The sequence below is a fragment of the Chlorocebus sabaeus genome, chromosome 21 (assembly GCF_047675955.1).
Source record: "Chlorocebus sabaeus isolate Y175 chromosome 21, mChlSab1.0.hap1, whole genome shotgun sequence".
NCBI classification, from domain to species: Eukaryota; Metazoa; Chordata; class Mammalia; order Primates; family Cercopithecidae; genus Chlorocebus; species Chlorocebus sabaeus.
The window spans coordinates 80959666-80987357 of NC_132924.1; the positions used below are offsets into that span (position 1 = coordinate 80959666).

At 40.2% G+C, this 27692-nt stretch overlaps 1 protein-coding gene across 1 annotated transcript in view; it reads left to right on the plus strand.

Annotated features, from left to right (window-relative positions):
- The first annotated feature begins 9231 nt into the window (after positions 1-9231).
- The window catches only part of DLD (dihydrolipoamide dehydrogenase), a 29893-nt gene continuing 11432 nt past the window's right edge, over positions 9232-27692 (plus strand). Inside the window, exons 1-8 of the mRNA XM_007982562.3 lie at positions 9232-9368; positions 11269-11347; positions 19477-19556; positions 20066-20134; positions 21211-21280; positions 22409-22509; positions 22806-22949; positions 23714-23815. Of these exons, the coding sequence (XP_007980753.3) occupies positions 9243-9368; positions 11269-11347; positions 19477-19556; positions 20066-20134; positions 21211-21280; positions 22409-22509; positions 22806-22949; positions 23714-23815 (771 nt within the window). The 5' untranslated portion in view covers positions 9232-9242. The remainder of the gene's footprint in view (positions 9369-11268; positions 11348-19476; positions 19557-20065; positions 20135-21210; positions 21281-22408; positions 22510-22805; positions 22950-23713; positions 23816-27692) is intronic.

Here is a 27692-nt window from a genome sequence, read left to right on the forward strand (position 1 = left end):
AAAGATTGGGGCGGATGAAGTGGAGTTGGTCACCTTTTGGCTACGTGATCTTAGATATGCTATTTTAACTCTCTGAGCTTCTGTTTCCTTGCCTATAAAATAGGCTTAATCATACTGGTTTTGCAGTGTTATGAGGCTTCTAATAACACTTCACTTAAAGTGTCTGGTGTGTGGTGGCTTTTCAATAAATGGTAGTGTACCAGTCAGAATTCTGGGTTGCAAATAGCCTGAGAAAAATTTCTTGTTGACTTACGCAGAGAAGGAACTTATTGGCAGGCTATCCAATAGCAACAGAATCAACATGAAGTTTTGAGAAATGAGCTTGGCAAATTGGCAGAAAGCTAGACGGCCCCGGCTGAGATTTTCCACAGGAAGGGTCTGAATAGGACACTACCTGGCCGCCATTGGCCACTGACACTAGAGTCACTGCTGCTGCCAGTAGGGTGCATTCTAAGTTTTCACGGTTTCTTTGTGCCGCCCATTTTGATTCGGGTCCCGGTGAATGCATCTGATTGGCAGAGCTTAGGCTGCGTGCCTCCTCTAGCTGCTAGAGGCCAGGAGAGCTAGGGATGACTAGATGGGCTTGCTAATGGAGTCTGGTCTCAGACTGTAGTGGATTCCTCAAACATGGAAAGGGAGTTCCCGTAAAGCAGCGGTTCCCAAACTTTTCAGGACCAGAGACTGGTTTCGTGAAAAAGGGGGATGGTTTCGGGATGAAACTTCTACCTCAGATCATCAGGCATTTAGCTAGATTCTCATAAGGAGCAGGCAACCTAGATCCCTTGCATCCACAGTTCACAGTAGGGTTCACGCTCCTATGAGAATCTAATGCCTTGGCTGATGTGACAGGAGGTGGAACTCAGGCGGTAATGTTCACTCACCCTCCACTCACTTCCTGTGTGCCGCCCAGTTCCTAACAGGCCAAGGGCCAGTACCGGGGTGTGTGAGGGGGCGGGGGTGGGGGGTGGAGGGGTAAGAGCACTTAAGATTTACTCTCGGCCAGGTGCGGTGGCTCACGCCTGTAATCCCAGCACTTTGGGACGCCAAGGTGGGCGGATCACGAGGTCAGGAGATCAAGACCATCTTGGCTAAGATGGTGAAACCTCGTCTCTACTAAAAATACAAAAAATTAGCCGGGTGTGGTGGCAGGCACCTGTAGTCCCAGCTACTTGGGAGGCTGAGGCAGGAGAATGGCGTGAACCTGGGAGATGGAGCTTGCAGTGAGCCAAGATCGCGCCACCGCACTCCAGCCTGGGCGACAAAACAACGACTCCGTCTCAAAAAAAAAAAAAAAGATTTATTCTCTTAACAAATTTCGGCCGGGCGCGGTGGCTCAAGCCTGTAATCCCAGCACTTAGGGAGGCCGAGACGGGCGGATCACGAGGTCAGGAGATCGAGACCATCCTGGCTAACACGGTGAAACCCCGTCTCTACTAAAAATACAAAAAACTAGCCGGGCGAGGTGGCGGGCGCCTGTAGTCCCAGCTACTCCGGAGGCTGAGGCAGGAGAATGGCGTGAACCCGGGAGGCGGAGCTTGCAGTGAGCTGAGATCCGGCCACTGCACTCCAGCCCGGGCTACAGAGCAAAGACTCCGTCTCAAAAAAAAAAAAAACAAAAAAAAAACAAACAAAAAAAAACAAATTTCAAGTATACAATACAGTATTATTAATTATAGCCACACTGCTGAACATTAGATCCCCAGAACTTATTCATCCTATAACTAAAAGTTTGTTCCTTCTGACCAACATCTCACCGTTCCCCCCACCCCACCCTCTAGCCCCTGGCAATCACCATTCTCCTCTCTGCTTCTATGAATTTGACTTGTTTAGATTCCACATATAAGTAAGATCATATACTATTTAGCTTTCTGTGTCTGTCTTATTTCACTTAGCATAATGTCGTCCAGGTTCATCCAGGTTGTTACAAATGACAGGATTTCCTTCGTTTTAAATTATTGTTATTATTATTTATTAAAGTTATTAATGATATAATATACAGTTTAATACATATGTACACATATAAAATAGAATATTGGCCGGGCACGGTGGCTCAAGCCTGTAATCCCAGCACTTTGGGAGGCCGAGACGGGTGGATCACGAGGTCAGGAGATCGAGACCATCCTGGCTAACATGGTGAAACCCCGTCTCTACTAAAAAATACAAAAAACTAGCCGGGTGAGGTGGTGGGCGCCTGTAGTCCCAGCTACATGGGAGGCTGAGGCAGAAGAATGGCCTAAACCCGGGAGGCGGAGCTTGCAGTGAGCTGAGATCCCGCCACTGCACTCCAGCCTGGGCGACAGAGCAAGACTCCGTCTCAAAAAAAAAAAAAAGGAATATTATCCCTTCATCTATTAATGGACACTTAGTTGTTTATATATTGACTACTGTGAATAAGGCTGTGATGTGGGAGTGCAGCTATCTCTTAAGATACTTATTTCACTTCCTTTGTGTATATACCTGGAAGAAGGATTGCTGGTTCATATGGTAGTTCTATTTTTAATGTTTTTGTTGGGGTCTCCGTGTTTCCGAAACAAAGGAATGAACACACAAGACAACACCAGACAAGACAAACATGGCGGCTGCCTCAAATGGCACGCTCTGCTTTATTTTATACAGTCGTTTGTGGAATGTTACCAAGTCACAAGACACATTGTTGTTTTTCTGACCTTTCCCTGACTTTCTGGATTTTCAAGATGTTTACACATAAACAAGCCCCCAGGATCTGCTGTTAGCAGCTGGCTCCTTAGTCCTCCCTGTAAACAGGGAAGGAATGCCCTGCTTCGTTTGCAAGAGCAGGACTTACGGGGAATGCCCCGCTTCGTTTGCCAGAGCAGGACTTAGCGGGAACACCCTGTTTGTGAGCACGTAGTCCTCTACAGTTTTGAGAAAGCTCTATACTGTTTTCCATAATGGCTATACTGATTTTCATTTCCACCAACAGTGTGCAAGAGTTCCTTCTTCTCCATAACCTTGCCAACACTTGTTATCTCTTGTCTTTTTGATAATTAGCCATCCTAACAGATGTGAGGCTACTATGACTATTATGTAGTTCTTCATAAGCCAGTTCTTTGCAGCTCAGTTAAATAGGACTGTAGGCTTTATAACTAGAAGGGACCTTGGAGCCCCTCAATTTAAGGTTTGGAAAGCCAAGAGATGAATGCTGCATCTGTGTAATGCAGGTAATAAATAAAATAAAATAAAATAAAATAAAATAAAATAAAATAAAAAGAAGAGCTGACCTATGCTAGATTACAAACACTGAAAGTAAAGGAGCAGTTAGGTCTAGAACTTGAGTCTCCTGATTGTCAGTCCAGTTCTCCCTACAACATTCTTTCCCATTTGTAAAATGAGTATCTTGATAATGTTTATTGCCTGGGACACTCATTCCATCCTCCCTGCTCAGATAATTTGTCATTGTTTGGATATTAGCTGAAGCATCACTCCCTCAGAGGAGACTTTTCTGCTCTTCTGTCTTGCCCAACTAGTTCAAATCCCTCCTGGATCTCCATGCTCTTTCATAGTGCTTATCATAATTGCACTTTTCTATTTCATATGGCAGTAGGTGTTAACCTAGTTACACCATCAGGATGTAAACTCCATGAGGTCAGGGACTGGCTCTGGTTTAGCTCTCTGTTACTTTCCTGGCTTTTAGCACAATGTCAAGCACATAGTGGGCCCTCAGTGATTAGTGGACCTGTGAGAGAATGAATGGATAAAGAGACCTCGCAAGCTATAAAGAAAATTCAGATTATTAAAGTTGTTAATACTATTACTGCAGTAGTTAGCACTCATACTCAAGACAAGACAGCACTTTTACTAAGCCTGGTGTCTTTGACTTCTCATCAATGTTTGCTCCTCTTTTCTTTCAGCTTCTGTCCTTCACTTGCTACCTACTTGCCATTCACTCTGCTCCCCTCCCCCTGCCCCAAGTCTGTCCAACTGGGAAAGGATCTTATCCTCCATGACAATTACTTCATCCACTTGACAGTCTTAGTTCCTTGGCTAACCATCCACAAGAAAATCTACAGGCAAACCACTTCATAGGGCTGGAGTGATGATTAAATGGAGAAATGACGTAAAGCTTCACACAGGGTTTTGAATAATCCTCTTACCTTCTTTTCCCCAGGGGAAGAATCGTATTTAAATCTAGCAACTGTTAGCTTGTTGGGATAGAGAATGTTTGGAAATGGAGCAATAAGAGTAAATCTCTTAACAGGAAACTTTCAGGCCAGGAGTTAGGGTAGTGGTTAGATGGAATAGAACAATTTGGGGGGCAACGGGGGCCGATTAACGACCTCTCAGGTCCCAGCGTGTGGGTTTCACCAATTCTGTTCTTGCCTGAGGCAATTTGGAGGAGAGTGGCACTATATGAGAGATTCTCCTGTGCAACAACCTCTTCTAGAAGACCACAGAGCCCAGTTAAAAATAATATAACAAATAATGATTTTGTGTGGGTGTGTGTTGCTTTTTTCCCTTTTTTTTTTTCTTAAAGGGGTGAGGACATGGAAAATATACATCAGACCAATGAAACAAAATGTCAAAAACACAAAAAAGGCCGGGCGCGGTGGCTCAAGCCTATAATCCCAGCACTTTGGGAGGCCGAGACGGGCGGATCACGAGGTCAAGAGATCGAGACCATCCTGGCTAACACGGTGAAACCCCGTCTCTACTAAAAATACAAAAAACTAGCCGGGCGAGGTGGCGGGCGCCTGTAGTCCCAGCTACTCCGGAGGCTGAGGCAGGAGAATGGCGTAAACCCGGGAGGCGGAGCTTGCAGTGAGCTGAGATCCGGCCACTGCACTCCAGCCCGGGCTACAGAGCAACACTCCGTCTCAAAAAAAACAAAACAAAACAAAACAAAACAAAACAAAACAAAAAACAAAAACACAAAAGCAGAAAATGGAAAAATGTATTTACAAGTAGTACGTTACTATGATGAGAAAGCACAAAGAAGACTGCTGCTGTAATACATGCATTGGCTCAAGAAGAAACTACTAAACACCATGTGAGCGAGAAGCCTATACTCATGGCACTGCGCTCCAGCCTGGACTGGCCCCACGACATACACTGTATCAGACATACCATTTTCAGCTCCTGTTCACGCTCCCTCATAACTTTTTTTTAAAAAACGTGCTATCCTTAATGAATTCATCTATTCCCATATGTGTCGACATGCCAGCAAATTTTCAAGTCCACATCTGGAGTTTGTAAGCTCTAAAATTGTGCTCCAGTAACTTTTCTTCGCTCAGATGTCCAGCTGGTATCTCAGATTCAAAAAAACATAACTCATTATCTTTCTCCAAGGCTGCTCTTTCTCCTATGTTGCCTATTTCTGCATTGGTTTCACTCTCTACCAGCTGTCTAAGCTAGCAACTGGAACCATCTCAATGATTCCTTCACTCTCATTCTCACATTCAGAATTGATAGGACTTGGTGATTATCGCAGATCTTGTGGGTGTCTCCCCTGTAAACTCTTAGCATTCACTTCTCCTCTGCATTCAAAGCATTTCTGCACTCAAAGCATTTCTACTGCAAGCATCAGAAACTCTTTGCCTGGGAGATTTCTCTGGCTGCTGGTACTAACTCTGTGCACTTACCGGGCAGGTGAGAATTGTAGAGAGTTAAGTCCCTGGAATCAGTTCTCACTCAAGGACTGACGGAAGTTGATGGATATAGATTGGGTAGGGCAACTCTGAAGCATGTTCTATGCTGTCTCCCAGAGGCCTCCAGTGAGTCTGAGCCCCAATTGCCCACAGTAATAGTCTACTAATTAATGTATCTGAAATAGTTTCCATCCCTTTTCCATCTCCAACTGGTGCTTCCTTGCATCATTTATCAAATAAACTCCTTACATTCAAATCCTTGTTTCTGGGTCTGCTTCTAGGAGAATCTAACTAAAGCAATGGCCAGTTAGACACTGGAATAAAGAGAGGAGTTGAGAAGGGCTACAAAATCTTTCATATGGATGATAGGTGTTTTAGAGGTATCATTAATCATAATGAAAAACATACGTATTTTATATTAAGATGTTAGATAATTGAAACTGAGATAACCGTTAGACATATTCGGTAGACTGTTGAAAATATGCAGTTAAGGCCAGGTGCGGTGGCTCACATCTGTAATCCTAGCACATTGGGAGGACAAGGTGAAAGGATTGCTTGAGCTCAGGAGTTCAAGACCAACCTGGGTAACATAGTGAGACCTTGTCTCTACCAAAATAAATTTAAAAATTAGCTGGGTATGGGGTGTGCACTTGTAGTCCCAGCTACATGGGAGGCTGAGTCAGGCGGACTACTTGAGCCCAGGAGGTTGATGCTGCAGGGAGCTGAGATCATTCCACTGCACTCCTGATTGGGCAACAGAGTGAAACCCTGTCACACACACACATTAAAAAAAAAAAAAAAGAAAAAGAAAAAAAAAGAAGAAGAAGAAAAGAAAAACAGAAAATATGCAATCGGAGATCAGGAGAGAAGTAAAGACTGAAGATAAGGGCTAGGCGCAGTGCCTTGTGCCTGTAATTCCAGCACTTTGGGAAACTGAGGCAACAAAACGAGACCCTGTTTCTACCAAAAAAAAAAAAAAAATTCTAAAAAGACTGGAGATAAGGATTTAGAAGTTACGTATTAGTGTATGTAGGCAGGTGCTAAAGCCATGGAAATGGATAAGGTGGCCAAAATGCAAATGTACGGTGAAAAGACCAGAAAGTTAAGGAGTTAAGGATAGTTTTTTTTGAGATGGAGTCTTGCTCTATTGCCCAGGCTGGAGTGTAGTGGCGCAATCTTGGCTCACTGAAGCTTCTGCCTCCCAGATTCCAGCAATTCTCCTGCCTCAGCCTTCTGGGTAGCTGGGATTACAGGCGCATGCCACCACACCCTGCTAATTTTTGTATTTTTAGTAGAGATGGGGTTTTGCCATGTTGGCCAAACTGGTCTCGAACTCCTCCTGACCTCAGGTGATTTTCAATCATGACATTGAAAAATTGGTAATGGCTTACATATCTAATAATAAAATATAGTTAAATGGGTATGTCCCAAAATTCTTAGTAGTCATTAGTGTTTTGTTTCTCTATTACTACTATTAATAGACGCAAAGACTAAATATCAATAAAGGCCAAAACGAGCAAAGAAAGTGGTAGCCTTTTATTTGCAAATATGCATACACTCTCCGCGAGGTTCTCTGGTCCTCAGGTGTGGGGGGCCAGGGAAGTCGCGCCGACGCTCTCAGGTGAGGTTCTCCGGTCCACAAATGCGGGGGCTGAAGAAGTCACATTGGCTCCTGCCACTGGCAGAATTTTATGCATTGGTACTGGAAGGGGGAGGGCAGTGGGCGGGATAAGGGCGTGATAGGGGCGTCTCCATAGGCCTGGCCGGGTAAGTTTCCATCTCTTCGGATTGACGTCATCTAGCGCATGCTCGGTTGATCTGCATCTTCCTGGGGCGGGCTGCATTTTCCCGTGTACGGGAATGTTGGTGAGGAAGAACCCGGAAGCAACATGGCTTGTGCTTTCTTGTTCACCTTCCTCGATCTTGTCCTTTCTCCCTCACCCAAACAATTAGAACTAATGTTGTAGGCCAATATGAAGGTGGAAATTTGCTCGTGAGAGTTTTAAGTGAAAAAAATCAAGTTAGCAAAATAAGTATGTTTCAATTTCTGGTTATATTCCTTAGCTGGAATACAAACACTGCAAGTGTGGGCTGTCCATTGTTGACATCTCTCCCTCCACCCCCAGCGTGTTTGCATTGATTTATATGCATTGTGGCTTTTGTTCTAGCTGAGAGGAGAAGAGGTATAATTGGTAGAAGAGATGAGGAGGAATGTGGAGGAATATGGTGAGTGCAGTAACGAATCTATTTCCTGCCTCAATTCTCATACTAGGTTGAGCTCCTAGGCTTTGTGAATGACAGCTGGAAGGGATGGAAATGTTTCATTTTTAAAAAATAAAAATACGATATTGTAATTTTGGACCAGGGAGTAGGGGACAAAGTCCCAGAAAGTTCAGGAAAGAACTGTGAGATTTGGTGCATATGGAACAATAACTCCTAGACCAGATGTCAAAAACTGCCATGAAGCTGGAGAGGAGACAATTCTCCCCATCTGTGTGGTAGAGGCTACTCACTGTCCCCCAATATCTCTTCATTTCATCTTGCTTATTAATACAATTTTAGGTAGGCACTCAGGTGACAAGACTATGTTTCGCAGATCCCCTTGCAGCTAGGTGTGGCTTTGTTATCAGATGGAATGAGGGGATATGATTGTAGAAACTCCAGCAGCCATCTTGAATGAAGGATGCAAGGCAAGCTGTGATGATGGCAGAGTCACGAGATAAAAGGAGCCGGGGACCCTGTCACAGGACAGAGCTGCCAGCAATGCCGTCTCTATAACAAACACTAAATATTACAACATATCTAAATCTGAACATAGGCAGTAATTTCTAACCAGTGTTTAGCCCAGCACAAGGCCTGGGTGGTAGACTTTCAATAAATGTAGAATTAAGTTTATTCACACTATTTAGAGTTATGGAAGGCAAGAATCAGACCTTAGACTTTCGTGCTCAATCTTGAAGACAGTGTTTTTCAACCCTTTCAACCGATTATCTCTCAAAACCTAAAATCTCATCCACCATCCCACTCTGTTTTACTGGGCAGATGTGTTTCTCAACCAAAGAAATAGAAGATAGTGTGTTTTCTACCTATTGTCAGTTAGCTAATTAGAGCAGAATGCTGGCGATGCCAAAATCTGTAGCCCCATCCCTTATATGGCACTTGAGGGGAGCGAGTATAAAGCAGTAGTTAAGACCAAAGGTTTTGGCCTTGGGGCTGCAGTTATCTCTCCTTTTCAAGACCTTGGGGTCAATGTTTAACCTCTCTGGGCCTCATCCAAGAAATGGAAATACTAGTAATACTCCATATGGTTGTTGCAAGGATGAAATCTCTGTAGAAAGTGCCGAGGAATGCCTAGCACAACCAAGAGGTTGTCAAACTTGTCACGCTTTACTGTCTGTAGCGTGCATTAGGCAAACGATAGTTTTATTTGTTTATTTCATCTTCCAAGTATAAGAATACATTGTAGCTCGACATTTTGACACCGGCCCCTAAATCTTTCCCACCACCACCCCCGCTGCGACAAAGCACTACGCTCCTTACGACAGCGTACGACGCCTAGCCTGACAGGAACACCTCTTACGGTAGAACCGCGCGGGCCAATCGCGCTGCTCCCGGGCGGAAACGTAACTGCGCCTGTGCATGCGCAGGTCGGGGAGACCTTGGCAAGGCGGAGGAGGCGCCCAGCGGAGGTTAAAGCATTGGCGGAAGGGAAGATACAGCGGAAAAATGCAGAGCTGGAGTCGTGTGTACTGCTCCTTGGCCAAGGTGAGGGCCGATAGGTGGGGTCGTGCTGAGCCAGAGGCACGGAAGGTCCCGCTCAGTGGGTCCGGGACGCGGCCTAAGCCCGCTGGCCTAGCGGAGCCCAGGCGCCTGGCCCGCACCACCTCTGGCCCCGCCTCTGCACCGGCTCAGCCCGGCCCTAGGCTCCGAGGTAGCAGCTTCTCCTGTGGCGGCAGCAGGCGAGGGACGGGCCTGGGCCCAGGCTGTGGCGAGTCCTTTCAGGTTGTGTGACGGCCGGCGGTCACACATGCCACACCCCCAAGCCTGGGCCAAGGGCCATCCCGGTCACACAGAGGCCTCTACCTTGGAGGACGTGTAAGCCACCCACGTCCCGTATAGTCTGGCTCTTTATACCCTCTGTCCTTTTCTCATCCTAATTCTGACCCCTGAGTGGCCTCATTTTATGCAGTGGACAGGTAGCCCTGGGGTCACTTCTTGAATGGTTCAGACCCAGTCAGCTCCAACAGAAAGCCCTCGGAGTTCCCCTAAGGTCTTGTCGGTGTTGGCAGCTTTCAGCTGGTGTTCATTGCCATCTCTCAGGTCTTTCTGGATATTTAAATCTTTAATTGCAGCAGGTTATCAGAACAACTTTCCTTTTAAACCTGCCTACCAGACACAGCCAAATTGTGTGTATGTGGCACCGTGGCCGGGTACTATATTGGTGGAGACCTCAAAATTAATATAGCGATCAAACCCCTTTGTTTCAGAGATGAGGAACCTGCGTTCCCAAAACTTAATGTAACATTCTATAATTCATGCTTTTAGGGAGCGGCGGAGGTGGGACTAAAACTCTAAGATTGACAGTCGGCTGCTCTTTGGGTTTGCTGTCCTGACCTCAAGTGTTAAGAGTTGCCTTGGAGTAGTTTTGTCACTGCCGCCCATTTGCCTACTGTGATAGGAGCAGGGGCTGTTTGCTTTCTTTCTTTCTGCCTCATTGCCGTTAGGAAATGGTAGCCATCCATATATAGAGATTAGGGAGATGATGAGTTTTATCAAACTGTCGTAGCTCCAGAACGTAAGTACACTACTTGGTGCATTTTCCTAAGTTACCTTGTCTAATTTGCTATTCCTAGTTGATGGCTCAGGAACATCTTCATAGATGGTTCTAGGTAAATATGGACTATATATACATGCTGGCTTAAAGTTAGGAAACAAAAATTACAGGTAAAAGGATTATCATGTATAGATTATTCAAGTATTTAAGTTAGAACTTTCAGAGCTTTATTCATTTATTTATTTTGAGACGGAGTCTCACTCTGACGTCCAGGCTAGAGTGCAATGGCGCGATCTCCGCTTACTGCATCCTCCGCCTCCCAGGTTCAACCGATTCTCCTGCCTCGGCCTCCCGAGTAGCTGGGATTACAGGCGCCCGCCTCTATACCTGGCAAATTTTCTTGTATTTTTAGTAGAGACGGGGCTTCATCATGTTGGCCAGGCTGGTCTGGAACTCCTGACCTCAGGTGATCTGCCCACTTCAGCCTCCCAAAGTGTTGAGATTACAGGCGTGAGCCACCACGGCTGGCTCAGAGCTTTATGACATTAAAATGATCCCTGGCACTAATAATTAGCCATGTTTTCTGAAAATTGAATAAAAATACCATTGAATACATTTTTAAAATTAAGTATGAGATGGTTTGTTGACTATTCATAATAAAAAGATGGGTGTGGCAAGCTGAGACTGAAAAGTTCAAATGATTAGTTATCGTCAAAGAGTTATCGTCAAAGAGGGAAAATTGATCTGTAACTTCTGTGTGGCAATGGAAGAAGATACACTAATAATCCTTGCTTGATACATTTGCCAAAAATTGTTCTGTTTTCATCAGCCTTAAGTAGTTCTATGTTTTGAATTCATATCTTACATAATAGGAACATTTTCTTTTTCTAGAGGGGCCATTTCAATCGAATATCTCATGGCCTACAGGGACTTTCTGCAGTGCCTCTGAGAACTTACGCAGATCAGCCGAGTAAGTACTTAAGTAAAACATTTTTTTCATCACGTTAGTTGACAGTTCGTTTTTGTTTCTATGTAAAAGTAAGTGAATATTGGAATAACTTATGTTAAGTGTCTTATAGTTCATTTGTTTATGTATTTATTCGTTTGAATGTGTGTTGAGCTAGTGTGTTCCAGGCGGTGAACAAGGTAAAACCCTGCTCTTGTGAAACTTGTAATTTGGTGATAAAAGACAAACAATATATAAGTAACGGATAAATATTTTGGGAAGTAACTGACAATTAAAGCAGGTGATAGGGAGAAAGATAATTTTAGATACAGTGTCAGGAAAGGCCTTTCTGAGGAGATGATGTCTGGGCAGGATCCTGAGTGAAGTGAAGGATTGAGGTTACTTCAGGCAGAGGGAAACAACACTGAGAAAGGTCTGAGGTGGAACTTAGCTTGTGAAGTTTAAGGAATAGCAAGAAGGCTGGTGGGGCTGGAATAGAAACCCATAGAATGTAAAATCAGAGAGGTAGGCAGGAGACAGATCATGGAGTGCCTTATAAGCCAGGCCTAGTAGTTTGGATCGTACTCCAAGTATGATGGGAAACAAAGGTTTTGAGCAGGGCAGCAATTTCATATGTTTACATTTAAAAAGTTAATTTTGTCCATTGGGTGAGGTTGTGTTGGTTATTTTAATACTGTTTAGAATGATGAGATGACTTTCTTGACATCCTGAATGAAAGTCTTCATGGGTTTATCAAAAGCATGTTTTAAAGATTAGCAGGATGTACCTTAAAAGGAAGCTATGGATCATGGAATTTTCTCCTGTATACTTTTTTTATATTTTTGAAGTTCCTGTAAAGGATATGCGTTTTATTTTTTTTTAATTATTTAAAACAGAAAATCAATAGGATTATGTTGAAGTATTTTGACCTGTCAGTACCAAGGATATTGATTATTTGAAATGAACCGTTTTGACATTTACTGAATTCACCCATATGGATTATAAGTAAAATCGAGTGTCTTAAAGCTTCAATTATAGAAATCATTATCTGGGGGAACTGTGACTGTCAGTCTCCCTGCATTCTGTGAAGTAATTTAATCCTGTATCCTCAACTGTTATCCAGCCATTATCATTTTGGATATTTTATTTCTAGAGGAAGGGGGAGGATTCTAGTCACCCATGACCAACAGTGAGTGAGTGATTTATCCTAGCTTTAAACAGTTCAAGAAATCCTTTTCTAAAAAAAGCTAATATGATGATGAGGGGAAAAGTTGGACCTCTTATACACTTTGTCTCTTTTTAAATGGGAATCTCATTTTCTCAACTCACATAACAGGAGAGATGTTAGATTTTCATTTCTAAAGGATGTTTTTTATACCTTTGGAATCAGTCAACAAAGATTATTCAGTGCCTTCTATTTGCCAGGCAGCTCCTGAGCCAGAACTTGGATTTTAGTGGAATGAGGCTGAGCGTTCCACGATCAGTTTGGGGATCCCTTGACATTGAGTAAATCATGAATCACTTAGTACCCATGTATGTAAAGTGTGTAAAAGCTTTGAGTGGATGCAGTAACAAACATTTTACACACATACTTGTATTTGTCTGAGGTATGTGCTTACTGTCTTTTCCTCAGGAATGCAGACTTCATCAGGGCAGGGACTGTGTGTGACTGACTGTTTTGTTTTGTACCTAAAGTGATACAGTAGGTAATCAGTACATATTTATTGAATGAATGAACCCTGGGCCAGGTCTGTTTTAGTTACTGCTCTATGGCAAAGCATCTGGTATGGTGTCTTGTACAAAGTAAGTATCCAGCTACAACAATGATAATATTAACTGATGCACTAAGGGCTTAACTCTGTCTTGGGCACAGATTTAACCCTCATGGCCTTTCTACTACCTATGTGCTGCTGTTCTCCCCATTTTATAGATGGAAGAGTTAGGTTTTTCAACTAGGAAATGACAGAGCTGGGAGAATCCTTTTGACTTCAGAGCCTGCACTGTTAATGTTTTATTCAGTTTTCTTCCTTACATGAGTATTGATTGACTCCCCTGAGGAGTTCAAATCTTACTATGATACAGTCTCGGTTACAACATCTGAGAGATGTCTGAATAGCCTTATGAACCAGGTTCATCAGAATTTGCAAAGTTGTGTGTGTTGCTGTTGATGTGACCTTTTATTTCATGACAGCACTTAATCAAACTTGTAGCACTTATATCACTCATGTTCACTCATTCATTCATTCTTTTATTTATTATTTTGACAGATACTAATATCTACTGTGTGTTAGTCACTGGGCTAACTACTGGAATACAGCAGTGAGCAAGACGGACAAGACCCAGCTTTTATAGCGCTTGCAATTTAGCTGGGGGAGACAAACATCCAACACATAATTGTGACAGGGGTCCACGGACTAAGCATAGGGAGTAATGACATCTATATATATATGGGTTAGGAATGGTCACATAATTCTTTCCTAAGGAATTATGTTGATAGCTGAAAAGGTTGAGAGTAACTCTGGTTACAGGTTGGACCTTTTACTGTAATTCTTTTTTTTTTTTTTTTCCTATTTATACTATAAGAACTAGGGCTATGTCATTTATGTATACACACATGACACAGCATGTGCAGGCACACCCCCCCCCCCCAAGAGTTTAAAGTAGTGTTTGTAATGTGAAATGCATGCTGTTAGTGTTTATTTCTAGGTAGATGGAACAGATCGTACATAGGTAGATGAGCATAATTCTATGCATGTAGGCTAAGAGTAGTAATTCACTGTTACTGAGGCTTAAACTGCATGGTATTGGTGAGTAAACAGAACGTGGTAGGAGATGAGGCTGGAGAAATAGTTACTGAAGGAATTTGGATGTTGTACTTAGGAACATGGGCTTTATCTAACAAGAGATTGGGGAACCAATAGAGCATAACAACAAAGAGAATAACATCTGAGTTGGGTTTTAGCTCTGCGGTATTACTGTGTAGACTAAAATGGAGGATGTGAATGAGACTAGAGGCTGCCGGACTGAAGTTTGGAGGTGGATCTGAGAAGGGGAGTATCACAGAGTAACCAGTATGCACCTGGCACCTTCCTAGGATCTTAACATGCATACTCTCTGAGGCTGCAGGTGTCATCCTTACTATTATCCCCATGTTATCAAAGCCCAGAGAGATTGAGTAATTGGCCCAAGAATTTAGCCGGGGTAGAGTTTGGAACCCAGGTTTGTTTTACTTCAGATTATTTCTTTTTTCACTGTATTTCTTCTTTAGGGACCAGGAGGTTATGACCAGAAGGTGGAGTGTTGATTTCAGAGGCTGAACAGTTTTGGGTGATAACAAGTATAGAGTGTTCACTATGGGAGGAGGTTACTGAAAAAGACTGGAGAATAAGGCCATTGACAATGTAAAAACAACTTCCCTTACCCCTCAACAAAATGTCAGCAAATAAACCTTACCAAGTAGCTCTTATATTCAGTACATTTGGTAATTAATGATTATTGCCTTATGACATCTCTTTTCCTGTTTGATTTTTCTTTTTAAAAATCTGGGTTTTTTTTTTTTTTTTTTTTCCTAAGACAAAGTCTCGCTCTTGTCTCCTAGACTGGAGTGCAATGGCACAATCTTGGCTCACTGTAACCTCCGCCTCCCAGGTTCAAGCAATTCTCCTGCCTCAGCCTCCCGAGTAGCTGGGATTACAGGCACCTGCCACCATGCCCGGCTAATTTTTGTATTTTCAGTAGAGACGGGGTTTCACCATGTTGGCCAGGCCGGTCTTGAAGTCCTGACCTCAGGTGATCTGCCCGCCTTGGCCTCCCAAAGTGCTGGTATTACAGGTGTGAGCCCCCACGCCCAGCCAAAAATCTGGTTTTATCTTCATTTTAACATGTACCTCTTTTTCCTTACTGTATTGTAAGGTTATTGAAGGTACTGATGAGTCATAAATATTTGATTTTGTTCTGATAGTAAAGCATATTCTTGTCATTTTAGTTGAAGTTTTTGATTGTCCGGGAGATTATGGGATCATCTGAGTGTTTTGGCAGGCGATAGAACATAATGGTATGTAGGAGCATACATGTCAGAATCTAGAGGACTTTGTTTGAATCCTGGCTAGATTACTTACTAGTTGTGTAGCCTTATGCAAGTTATTTAGTTGTTTTCAACCTTTTCTTCCTCTGTTAATGGTAGTAATAACTATGTCATAGAAATGTAATGAGGCTTACATAAGACAGTACACGTGACTGGCTCACTAACTGGCACATTGTAAACTACCCAAGCGTTAGGTATTGTAGACTGACTTTTTTTTTGAAACAGGGTCTCACTCTGTCGTGCAAGCTGGGGTGCAATGGTGCGATCTTGGTTCACTGCAACTTCTGCCTCGCAGGTTCAGGAGATTCTCATGCGTCAGCCTCCTGAGTAGCTGGGACTACAGGCATGCACCACTATGCCCAGCTAATTTTTGTATTTTTAGTAGAGATAGGGTTTCACCATGTTGGCCTGCCTTGTCTTGAAGTCCTGACCTCAAGTGATCCACCCACATTAGCCTCCCAGAGTGCTGGGATTACACAGACTGACTTCTTGAGATACATCTTATAATTATATTGATGATTAAAATTGATTTGTAACACAACACCTTTATTTCAGTGGTAGCCTGGATACTGTGGTGCCTTATTTTCCTTATAATGATCTAATATGTAACACTTGGAGAATTTGTAGAGTACTTTTCTTGCCTTTTTTCTTTGAGTTAATTTTAATAACATTAATTGCCTTGTTCAAGTCAGTCACTTCTTATTGTACTCCAGTATTTTTAAAGTATCAACCTGATACTTTAAACCTGATAGGAGCACACATTTCAGAATCTAAAGGACCATGTTTGAATCAGCTGATACTTCACTGACACTTGAAACACAGATTGCTATTCAGCTGTCATTTGCCATTTTTCCATCAGGCTTGCCTTAAATAAATGTATTTCATTTAACTACTTTTCTGTATCCTTTTTTTTTTTTTCTGAGATAGAGTTTCGCTCTTGTTACCCAGGCTGGAGTAGTGCAGTGACACGGTTTCGGTTCACTGCAACATCCACCTCCCGGGTTCAAGTGATTCTCCTGCCTCAGCCTCCCGAGTAGCTGATTACAGGCTCTCACAACCACGCCTGGCTAATATTTTGTATTTTTGGTAGAGATGGGGTTTCGCCATGTGAGGCTGGTCTCAAACTCCTGACCTCAGGTGACCACCTGCCCCGGCCTTCCAAAGTGCTGGGATTACAGGCATGAGCTACCATGCCGGCCTGTATTCTGATTTTTTAACTTTATGTATGGGACCTAACCTGTAAAATTCTTCTTGACAAGGAGAGGGTGAGTCAGAATCGTTTGTTGTCAGCTTTCATTTGTATGCATCCTTTGGTACAGGTGAGAGTTAGATTATTTTTCTGACATTTTATTATGAAAATTTACAAACATTTAGAAAATTGTAAGAATTTTACATTGAACACCCATAATTTTCTTCCATTAACATTTTCTGTGCTTACAGTACCACATATGTGCTCATCAATTTATCCATCAGTCCATCTTATTTTTTGATACATTTCAAAGTATATTGTAGATGTGTGTATACTTCCCCTAAATACTGGTTTGTTTTTGAAAGATTGTTCCTGGCTTATACCCTCCTGTATTCTCAGTTGACAGATCTTTACATAAAGAGTCTGCTTTTTTCTCATTTTTGTGCATCTTAGCACTTTAGTGGTATTGTGATGGAATATTACATCTAGTATCTATAGTGAGAGAGGAACTCTTGAATTTTTGGTATTTTCTGAAGTTTAAAAAAAAAAAAAAACCCTAAAATTACGTAGTGAATATGGAAATGAAACCCAAGGGTTTTGGCTGTTATCTTTTATCTCTTGTTTACTTCTCCTGACCTTACTAAAACAGTTCTTTTCCAAACCAAATTTATTTTTCATTTTAGTACCATGGACCTACTATAAGAATTGTTATATATCAGTGATTAAAGATACATGCTCAAAAATACATATACCCAAAATTTAAAATATTTAATTCAGTTTTATTGTCATTAAAAGGGTTTTTGGAGAATCATAGCAATAATATGTTATAAATATATATGCTCATGTAAGAATGAGAAAAGAATATAAAATATGGCAAAAATTGAATTTTATAAAAACTTTCCTAGAGAAAAGATTGGGAGGTCCTATAAAGTTTTCTCTGGGTTGTATGGCAATGTGGATGGGTTTTTTTTTTTTATTTAGTGTATTTAAATTTATTCAGTAAACTTGTATTTTTAATCAGAAAAGACATTAAAAATTCAGCAAAGAAACCTGTTTTGTAGCTTGTATTTACATTACTCTGAAATTAAAAATTAGAACCCATTTGAGGGATGTTGTGTAGATTATCACTTGGTTCAAGATTTGAAAATAAAAATACATTTTATTAGATACTTAATTCTGAACCTGAGTCTGAACCACGCAGGGTGGCTAAAAAGCACAGATGGATCAGTAAAAATTGAAGCAATTTTTCATATATTGAAATGACTGTACATATTTTTCATGTATTATCTCAGTTATCATCTGCTATAACCAAAGAAAATCTAGTACTTTCATTTATTCAGCAGGAGGGATTCTTAGATTTTTGTGGATAATTGGGCTGAATAACTTAGTTATCTACCAACACAGAGGTTCTATGATTCTATTCAGGCCAGCAAAGGTTTTTGAATGATATTACTCTAGGGATGTGTGTTTTTGGGGAGAGGCGGTGATGCAAATTAGAATAGTATTCTTTGTAGGTCAGAATATACCTACTCTGTATAGAATACTTACTATGTGTGCTAGAGGTACTATGCTAAATTATTACGTACATTATTTTATTCTATGAAGTAGATTTTTTTGTGGTCTTTCTTTTGCCAGGTATGGAAACAAAGATGAGGCAGGTTAAATTACTCACCTAAGGTCACTTAGGTAGTGATTATAAAGCTTGATTATTGCTCTCTGGGATTTTAGTTTATGATGGTTAAAACTGAGGAATGGAATAGTATTGAATAATGGAAAGACTACTGGAAGTAGAGTCAAAAAGCTTAGTTTGTCTCTGCAGTTCACTTGCCAGTTAACCTTAGACAAGTTAATTGACCTCTCTTGAACTTCTTGTTTCTTCTGTGAAATGTCTTATTTATGACATCTTTATCTTCCTCATAGGAAATTCTGAGACTCAAACATGATAATATATGTGAATATGTGTTACGAATTGCTAAATGCTAGACTAGTTGTGGTTGTCAGGACAGTGGAAGGGGAAGAAAAGGGAGACTGTTTCCTAACTCTTAAAAGTCATTGTTACTTTATTTGAAGTTGGATTGAGAAGAATGGGAGTAATTGAACTTATTTGCACATTAGTATTACGATTGTTACACTCCTAAGGATACTGATCAAAATTAATTTTCAATTTTTTATCTTTATTTGAAAAATAGCCACAGTAGTTAATTGAATATTCTGGTTAGCCTATTATCTTAAAGTATACAAAAAATATCAATATGCAAGTTCAAAACATATTTGTTAAATATTACGTGGAAGCTGTTTTTTCCCTCATATTTCAGAAGTTAAGGACCTGAAAAAGGTAATAGGTCTTAAATTTATTGGAAATATTAAAGCATTATATGAAATTATCTTATTTAATTCTAACATCAATCATTGAAGGCAGTGTTTTCATCCCCATATTACAGAAAGGTTAAGTCATTTGGTCAAGTTCACACAACTAATCATTGGCAGTGCTGAGATTTGAAGCCCAGAATGTCAGATTCCAAAGCTCAGGCTCTTTGCTTCATACATACTTGTCTTCCAATATCACTAAATTCCTGTCAGTTATTAAATCAATAGAATTTAGGAAGGTCAGTGGATACAATGTTAGTATTACAGAACTCAGTTGTGTTTCTGCATGTTGTAATGAATAGAAAATAATAGAAAATGAAATTTAAGATAACAGAAAATGAAATTTGAATATTTATGCCATTTTTCAGTAGCATCAAAGAGCATCAAGTAGTAGTAATAAAATAGTGCAGAAACTATGTAGAAAATGCTGATTATTTGTTTGCTCTTCCAAAGAGCTCTTTTTGGTAACTATTAAGCAATTTACTATTTTATATCAATTTGCTTTTATTGTAGTTGATGCTGATGTAACAGTTATAGGTTCTGGTCCTGGAGGATATGTTGCTGCTATTAAAGCTGCCCAGTTAGGCTTCAAGGTAAGGTTTGAACTCCAACTAAGTATTGGTTTATTTTAATTTGGGAAGGGTTGATTATGTGTATAAAGTACTTTGCAGGCAAAAACGTGGTAAATACTTTCTTAACTCTATAAATAACTTGTAAGCCTGAGACTAATAAAGATTAGGTTCATTTGGTTATAGTATTCTCTTGGAGTGGAAAGTGAAATCTATTAGTTTTCTTCTCTTCCCAGTACTTTTCATTTTGACTTCTAATCACACTTTGGAAGATACAGTGATGGAACTAAAAGCGTATATTTGGTAATGTTAAGCACACAAAAATATCTTTTAGAATAATTCACTTTTGGGTTAGCCCAAAAGAGTTTATTATTATTCAAATGGTAAATTATAAAGGACTACATATTTTAGTCTCTGTGAAAACACAGCTCAAATAGCTTGTTTTGTAGACAAATTAAGACATATATTTGGAATTTTAGTGATCTGAAACATTGGGGTTATGTGCAGTTAAATAATATTTTCTTTGGTTGTAGACAGTCTGCGTTGAGAAAAATGAAACACTTGGTGGAACGTGCTTGAATGTTGGTTGTATTCCTTCTAAGGTGAGCATATGTTTTGTACAGCGCAGAGATTGTTTTTGGCTAGCAACCAACTAGAAGGATGGATTGAGACTAGACAAATACACTTGTTAAAAAACAATCCAAGTTGTGGCACATTTCACACAGAGAAAAAAAAGAATGATAAAAAACACACTTCTCTTTTGTAAAACTTAAAGAGTGCTGTCACTGTTCTGCCGCTCATTCCTGAAATAGCTTCCTTGTCTCAGAATGCCTAGCTTTCCATTCAGACAGACTCTGATGTTCTAGTTTTTTCTCTTTATCTTTCCTTTACCAATGTAACAGATAATAGATAGTAAGTAAATTGTTCTTTTAGGTCCTTTATGTATGTAAACATGACTGCCTTTTTCACCTGCCACCCTGAAGTGTGTACTTATGCCTTTACTTTTAAAGAAAGTAAAAGTCTTTTTCATTCTTGTTTGTTGAATGTTTTTCACATCATTATTGTCTGTCTTTGATTAATAAGAGAAACTGAATGGGTGTAGTCCCATATACTATTCCATGTAGAGAATGCCATGTCTTTTTTTTTAACTTCTTTTTAAATTTTTATTGTAAAGTGACATATTACAATTGTATATATTTATGGCATACAAAGTGGTGTTATGATTTATGACTATAATGTGGAATAATTTAGTCAAGCTAATTAACATTTTCATTACCTACCATTTCTGTGGTAAGAACATTTGAAAGAGAATATCGGCCGGGCGCGGTGGCTCACGCCTGTAATCCCAGCACTTTGGGAGGCCGAGGCGGGCAGATCACCTGAGGTCGGGAGTTCAAGACCAGCCTGACCAACATGGAGAAACCCCGTCTCTACTAAAAATACAAAATTAGCCAGGTGTGGTGGCGCATGCCTGTAGTCCGAGGGAGAATTGCTTGAGCCCGGGAGGCGGAGGTTGCGGTGAGCCAAGATCACACTATTGCACTCCAGCTTGGGCAAAAAGAGCGAAACTCCGTCTCAAAAAATAAAAAGAAAGAGACTATCATTTCATAAGTTCTTTTTGATTATGTGAAGTCTATGTATGAATATTTGATAATTTAATCTTTTTAATTTCCTTTAGGCTTTATTGAACAACTCTCATTATTACCATATGGCCCATGGAAAAGATTTTGCATCTAGAGGAATTGAAAGTAAGTATACTTTTCATACTTAATGACATAACCAGACTGCTTGACTTGGCTCTTCTGTCTAAAGACTTAAATGTGTCTAATGTATGTATAATAGATGTTTAGTGAAGGAAGAGTAAAATAAAGAATCTCAAAAATTTGGAGAGATTTACTGAAAAAGGAAGGCCTAAGTCCAGATTTCTCCCAGCCAAGTATAACCAAGCCTAACTCTGCAAATCCAGATTTCTATCATTATATCTTCTGTTCCTTTGCCAACTGTTTCCTGAGGTTTGCCTTTATGTGTTTTTGAAGAGTCAGTTTTCATTTCCTGAAACCTGGAGATCACTGAGAAGGCTGGATTCCTGAGTACTATGGGGAGATAGAGGAAGGAAGGAAGGCCCACTTAAACTTTTGGTAGTAGAAAAATTAGAGAGAAAGAGTGAGGCATAGCGGAAAAGGAAAAGGACATTTCATAACATATCTTGTCTCCTGACATACTTTTTGAGCTGTTTTAATCTTTTGTCTCCAATTATTGTTGTTGGTAGGTACTTCCAGAAAGGTAGTCTCTTCTGGGCAGGACCTAGTCATAACCTTGGGTTGTTACTTTTCCTTCATTTGTTTCTTTACAGAGGTAGGTTTGAGGGGCTACTTACAGGCAATCCATTGGATATAGAGATGATGTGTACGCACTAAATCATATAGAATATCATACTAGATGAAAAATGGAATGATGTAAAGAAAGAAGAGCTAGGGGTAGTCAGGAGACCTGCATTGTAGGCAAGGCTTTTACATCCTAGCTCTGTGACCCTGGGTAAATCAGAAATCTTTCAGTCTCTTTTTCTTTATCTCTAAAATATGTGTTGGTTGTTATGTGAGGTACTTTCTAAGATACCCTTCTTACCTCTAAAATTTAATTGAGTTGAGCATTTTTATCCAATGCTGTTGCTTCAGAGTTCTCTTCTGAGTTGAATGAGTGATTAAAACCTAGGTGATTAAACTTTGTCAGCCATAATTATAAGTTATTACATTTTGAAACTTTAATACTGGCTTTTATGAGCATTAGGTTGAAATTTTCCAGTTGGTGAGTGAAAAACACTGCACAGTGCTTCAAGAATTTAGCCAAGGACTAAAGATTAATTTAACAAATTACAGTGTCCGAAGTTCGCTTGAATTTAGACAAGATGATGGAGCAGAAGAGTACTGCAGTAAAAGCTTTAACAGGTGGAATTGCCCACTTATTCAAACAGAATAAGGTCAGTGTTTAATATTCAGATTTCTGCTTTACTTTGAATACACATTAAACTTTGCATTATGGAGTGATGATATTTGAACTTGGTTACAGGGGAATATTTATTTAATTTAAAATAGCTTGCTAACCTGAAATAGATTTCCCTGACATATATCACATGTTTTGCTGCATGGTGTAGCATTACTGAGTAAGGAAGCATTTTGTTTTAGATAAATTATTTACAGAGTAATTTTTCCTTGGAATGATTCATAAAACAAATTACTTTAAACTTTGTGAATTTATAAACATTATTTCATAAAGGTTATTCATGTCAATGGATATGGAAAGATAACTGGCAAAAATCAAGTCACTGCTACGAAAGTTGATGGCGGCACTCAAGTTGTTGATACAAAGAACATTCTTATAGCTACGGGTTCAGAAGTTACTCCTTTTCCTGGAATCACGGTATTTATGCTTCGTAATTTACAACCATTACAACTTTTCTTTAGAAATATGTTTTATAAATTATGCTATTTGTGAACTTTGAATGAGAGATTTCTGACTGAAATACTATATTTTGATGGTCATTCAGCTTTGGGAAGTTACCTGTCTTTATTCTGCAGTGATTTTGACCAGCTATAGAACACTTTATATTAAGATATGTTCGAGTACAGTATGAAGTTAAAATTGACCATTGCGTTTGGAATATTGGAGGATAAAATTTAAAGTCAGCATTTTTAATGGGATTTGATGAAATTAGGTATATAGATACCTCAAAACAAATAAATGACTTAGTATTTTTAGTGATTCTGCTGAGATCACAGTTTATAAATACATTTATCTCTTCATATCCTTCGTCGATTGGTTCCAGGAACCCCCTTGGATACCAAAACCCACAGATGCTCAAGTGCCTTACATAAAATGACATAGTATTTGCATATAATCTGTATACTTCCTCCTGTATACTTTAAGTCATCTCTAGGTTACTTATAATACCTAATACACTGTAAATGCTATGCAAGTAGTTCTTATACCGTATTGTTTAGGGAATAATGACAAAAAAAACCCATCTGTACATGTTTGGTACAGATGCAGCCATCAATTTTTTTTCTGAATATTTTCAGTGCATGGTTGGTTAAATCTGCAAATTCAGAACCCATGGATATGGAGGGTCGACTGTACTAGGTTTTTTCAGATTATTTTGATTGTATCTTTTGTTTTTCTTACAGATTGATGAAGATACAATAGTGTCATCTACAGGTGCTTTATCTTTAAAAAAAGTTCCAGAAAAGATGGTGGTTATTGGTGCAGGAGTAATAGGTGTAGAATTGGTAAGTGTTGTCTTTCTGCTTCTTATTACCTCCTTGGAGTTGGAAGGGACTTAAATGTCACCTTTTTGATTCTTTGTATAACATTATAGGCTGATCAGCATTGAGGTTTGCTTGAACACTTCTAGTAAAAAAGAGTTTGCTTTTGTTTTCTTCAGGACAGCCTATTTATTTACTCATTTAGAATGTTCTTCTTTATTTTAGTCTGTTTCCTTGTACCTTCCACCCTCCTATTTCCTAGAACTGGTCTAATTCTTTTTTTAATATGACAGCCATTCAGATATTTGAGGACAGCTTTTATCCTGAGCAAATTGCATTCCAGATAAAGATTATTCTCTTTACCACGACATACATGATTTGGCTCTTCCCTTCTCTATCCTCATCTTTATGCCTCTTAGGTTTTAGAAATGTCAAACTACTTGCATTTCTCTGAACACCATGTTATTTTAGACCTTCTGTCTGCCTTGTTCTCCCTTCTTGCCCATTTGGCAGCTTTCCACACAATTCCAATGACCTCCCTCCATTTTAGAGCCACTGTGCCTTATAATCACCAGGAATTGCTCTACTTCTGAAATAATACATTCAGATGTTTTATTATCTAACCATGACCTCCTTTCCTCTTTTACTCAGTTATTCCTAGTGTACTTTGTACCCTTTTTTAGGTTTTCTAATCCATAGATCTACTTTCTTGCGATCTGCCCTTTCTAGTCTTGACTGTGTTCCTGATCAGCTTAGATGCCATAGTCCATCACTTTAACCACACTCTTACAGGTGTCCTTGAGTTGCTTGCCTCACTGTTCTGTCATATCTGCTTGGCAAAACTCTAGTTCTGGTTGAATGCAGCAGTCTGCCCTTTTTATGCTATTTCCAGGCTATTGACCGCACCTGGAGAAAAACACACCCTACACATTGGTACTTGTATTAATTCTTGGCACAAACCTAAACAAGAACCTCAGCCTTGCTGACAGTTTATTATTTCCTAAGATGGTACACTGCCCTGGTCTCTGCAATGGCCATTTTCATTTTCTACTCTTCTCAAATCTCTGCTTGTATACTGTCTTCTCTGCCTGTGGATGACCTTGTCTTTTAAATATTACATAAAAGAGAAATCATCAGATGAGAACTCCCTCAAGTTGATGTCCTAAATTTGAAAATGCTTTTACCTGTTGTTACACCTATCCTTTTGATTACCTCTCCTCTTACTATGGAAATGCCATTTTCCCTAAGACAATCTCTTTACTTATGCTTGGTAGCACATCATCTGCCTTTTCAGAGACTTGTTTTGTGATTTTTATTCTTGTATTTTTCAGTCTTCAGACTCTTTCCTTCTCATTTATAGTTTCATGTGCTGCTATGTGTGCACCTGTGTACCATACACATGCTCAGACGCATTTGCAGTCATTAACACAGATTTGTGTGCACATAAATACTCCTTCTCTTGGTCCCATGTCCTTCTTGAGTTACCAATTTTGTTCGCACTTTTACTTCAAAACCCAACTTCTCGAAAGAGTTGTCCATGCTTTGTTTCATCAACTTCCACTCACTCCTCAGTCTATGGCTTGTGCCAATAAATTGCTCTTGGGGCATGAATCCATTTATTGCTCAGTCTGGTGGAATAATTTCTTCACTGCTTTATTTGGCAGTAATTAGCATTGCTGATTTTCTTGCCTTTGAAACTCTTTCCCTAACTTCTGTGATTTCATAGTCTTCCATTTTTACATCTGCTCTTTGAGCTGAATTCTCCATATTATGCAAGTCCCCTTTCTTAGGCTTCCCTTTAATTGTTAGTATTTTTCTTTTTTTCTTTCTTATTTTTTTGAGTCCAGGTCTTGCTCTGTCACCCAGGCTGGAATGCAGTGGCACCATCTCGGCTCACTGCAACTTCCGCCTCCCAAGTTCAAGCGATTCTCCTGCCTCAGCCTCCCTAGTAGCTGAGACTACAGGCGCCCGCCACCATGCCAGGCTAATTTTTGTACTTTTAGTAGAGACAGGATTTCACCACATTGGCCAAGCTGGTCTCAAACTCCTGACCTTGTGATCTGCCCGCCTCGGCCTCCTACTAAAGTGCTAGGATTACAGGTGTGAGCCACCATGCCTGGCCAATTGTTAATATTACTCTAGATTCTATCTCAGGGTTCTGTCCTAGACCTTTTTTTGCCTTTCTACAGAATATTCTCTTCACTCTCACCTCAGTTGCCTAAGGACTACAGATGTCTGCGGCCTGATCCTTTCTCTTTGCCTCTAGACTTTTATATCTGAATGTCTACTTGTGAGTCTCACAGGCACTCTATTTATTCACTAAATGTATAACTTAACCTTTCTTTCCCCATCCTACTCCCACTCCCCACCTCAAACAAACAAAACCAAACCTAATTCTCTTCTGGCATTTCCCACCTCAGTGAGTGGTACTGCTGTCTATATAAAGTCCTAAGCAAGAAGTTTGGGACTTACATATGATTTTTCCTGTGCCCTCCCCCCGTATCAGTCAGTCACTGGGTACACACACACACACACACACACACACACACACGGAGTATATTTACTTCTCTTTATTCATCTACCTAGATAGATTAGTTCAGGCCAGTGTCATGTCTTGCGCTAGGTCTTCCTGGCTTCTTTCATCTTTTTCTAATCCTCCTCATTGTGGCTGGAGTGATTTTTTTGTAACACAAATTTAACCATGTTCCTTCTCTGCTTAACACCCTTCAACAGCTTACTATTACTATTAGGATAAATTCAAACTCTTTGCTGTTTAAAGACCAGCATGATGTGGCACCAGCTTATATCTCTAGCCTTTTTTCTAGCTCCCCCTGCTCTCAAACTGTGTACTAGTATATTGAAATATTAGTTCCTGAACAAGCCAAGTTCCTTGGTCTTATCTTTAGACCTTCCTCTGTTAGGAACATTTCCCTCTACCAGTCCTTGCACTCTTGTGAGCCCCTCCCTGACTACCCTAAATGTCTTCAGGTATTCTTGTCGAGTGTTCCATTGCACTGCATACTTCTGTTTCTTACAGTATTTATCTTACTTTCTTGGTATTACAGGTTGAACGTCCCAAATCTGAAAATCAAAAATCCAAAATGCTCCAAAATCTGAAACTTTCTGACTGTCAACATGACACTCAAAGGAAGTGCTCACTGGAACATTTCAGGTTCAAACTTTCAAATTGGGAATGCTTAACTGAGCAAGTATATAATGCAGATATTCCAATAACTGGAAAAATATCCAGAATTTGAAACACTGTGGTCCCAAGCATTTTGGATAAGAGATACACAACCTGTACTTGTTCTCTTCTCTCTCTTTCACTGAAACATAAACTCCATGAGGGCAGAGATCATAGCTGTTTGATTCACTGTCTTTAGCATGTAGCACAGTAGCTGATATATGTAATAAGTACTTACATATTAGCTTTTATTATTGTTGCCCATTTTTGATAGGATAAATACCTTTCAAAAATCAGCTTAGGCTGGGCATGGTGGCTCATGCCTGTAATCCCAGCACTTTGGGAGGCTGGGTTAGGCAGATTGCTTAAGCCCAGGAGTTTGAGACCGGCCTGGGCAACAATGTGAGACCTTATCTTTACAAAAAATATAAAAAATGAGCTGGGCACGGTGGTGTGTGCCTGTAGTCCCAGCTACTCAGGAGGCTGAGATGGGAGAATCACTTGAACCTGGGAGTTTGAGGCTGTAGTGAGCTGGGGTCATGCCACTGCACTCCATCCTGGGCAAAAGAGCGAGACCCTGTCTCAAAAAAAAACGCCAAAAACAAAAATCAGCTTTTAAGTTACCTTTTTAGTGAAGAATTCTTTCTTCTAAGAAAGCTCAAGTCTTTCTTTGTTTGAGTCCTTAGTATAATGTATCTACATTTCCATAGTAACCAC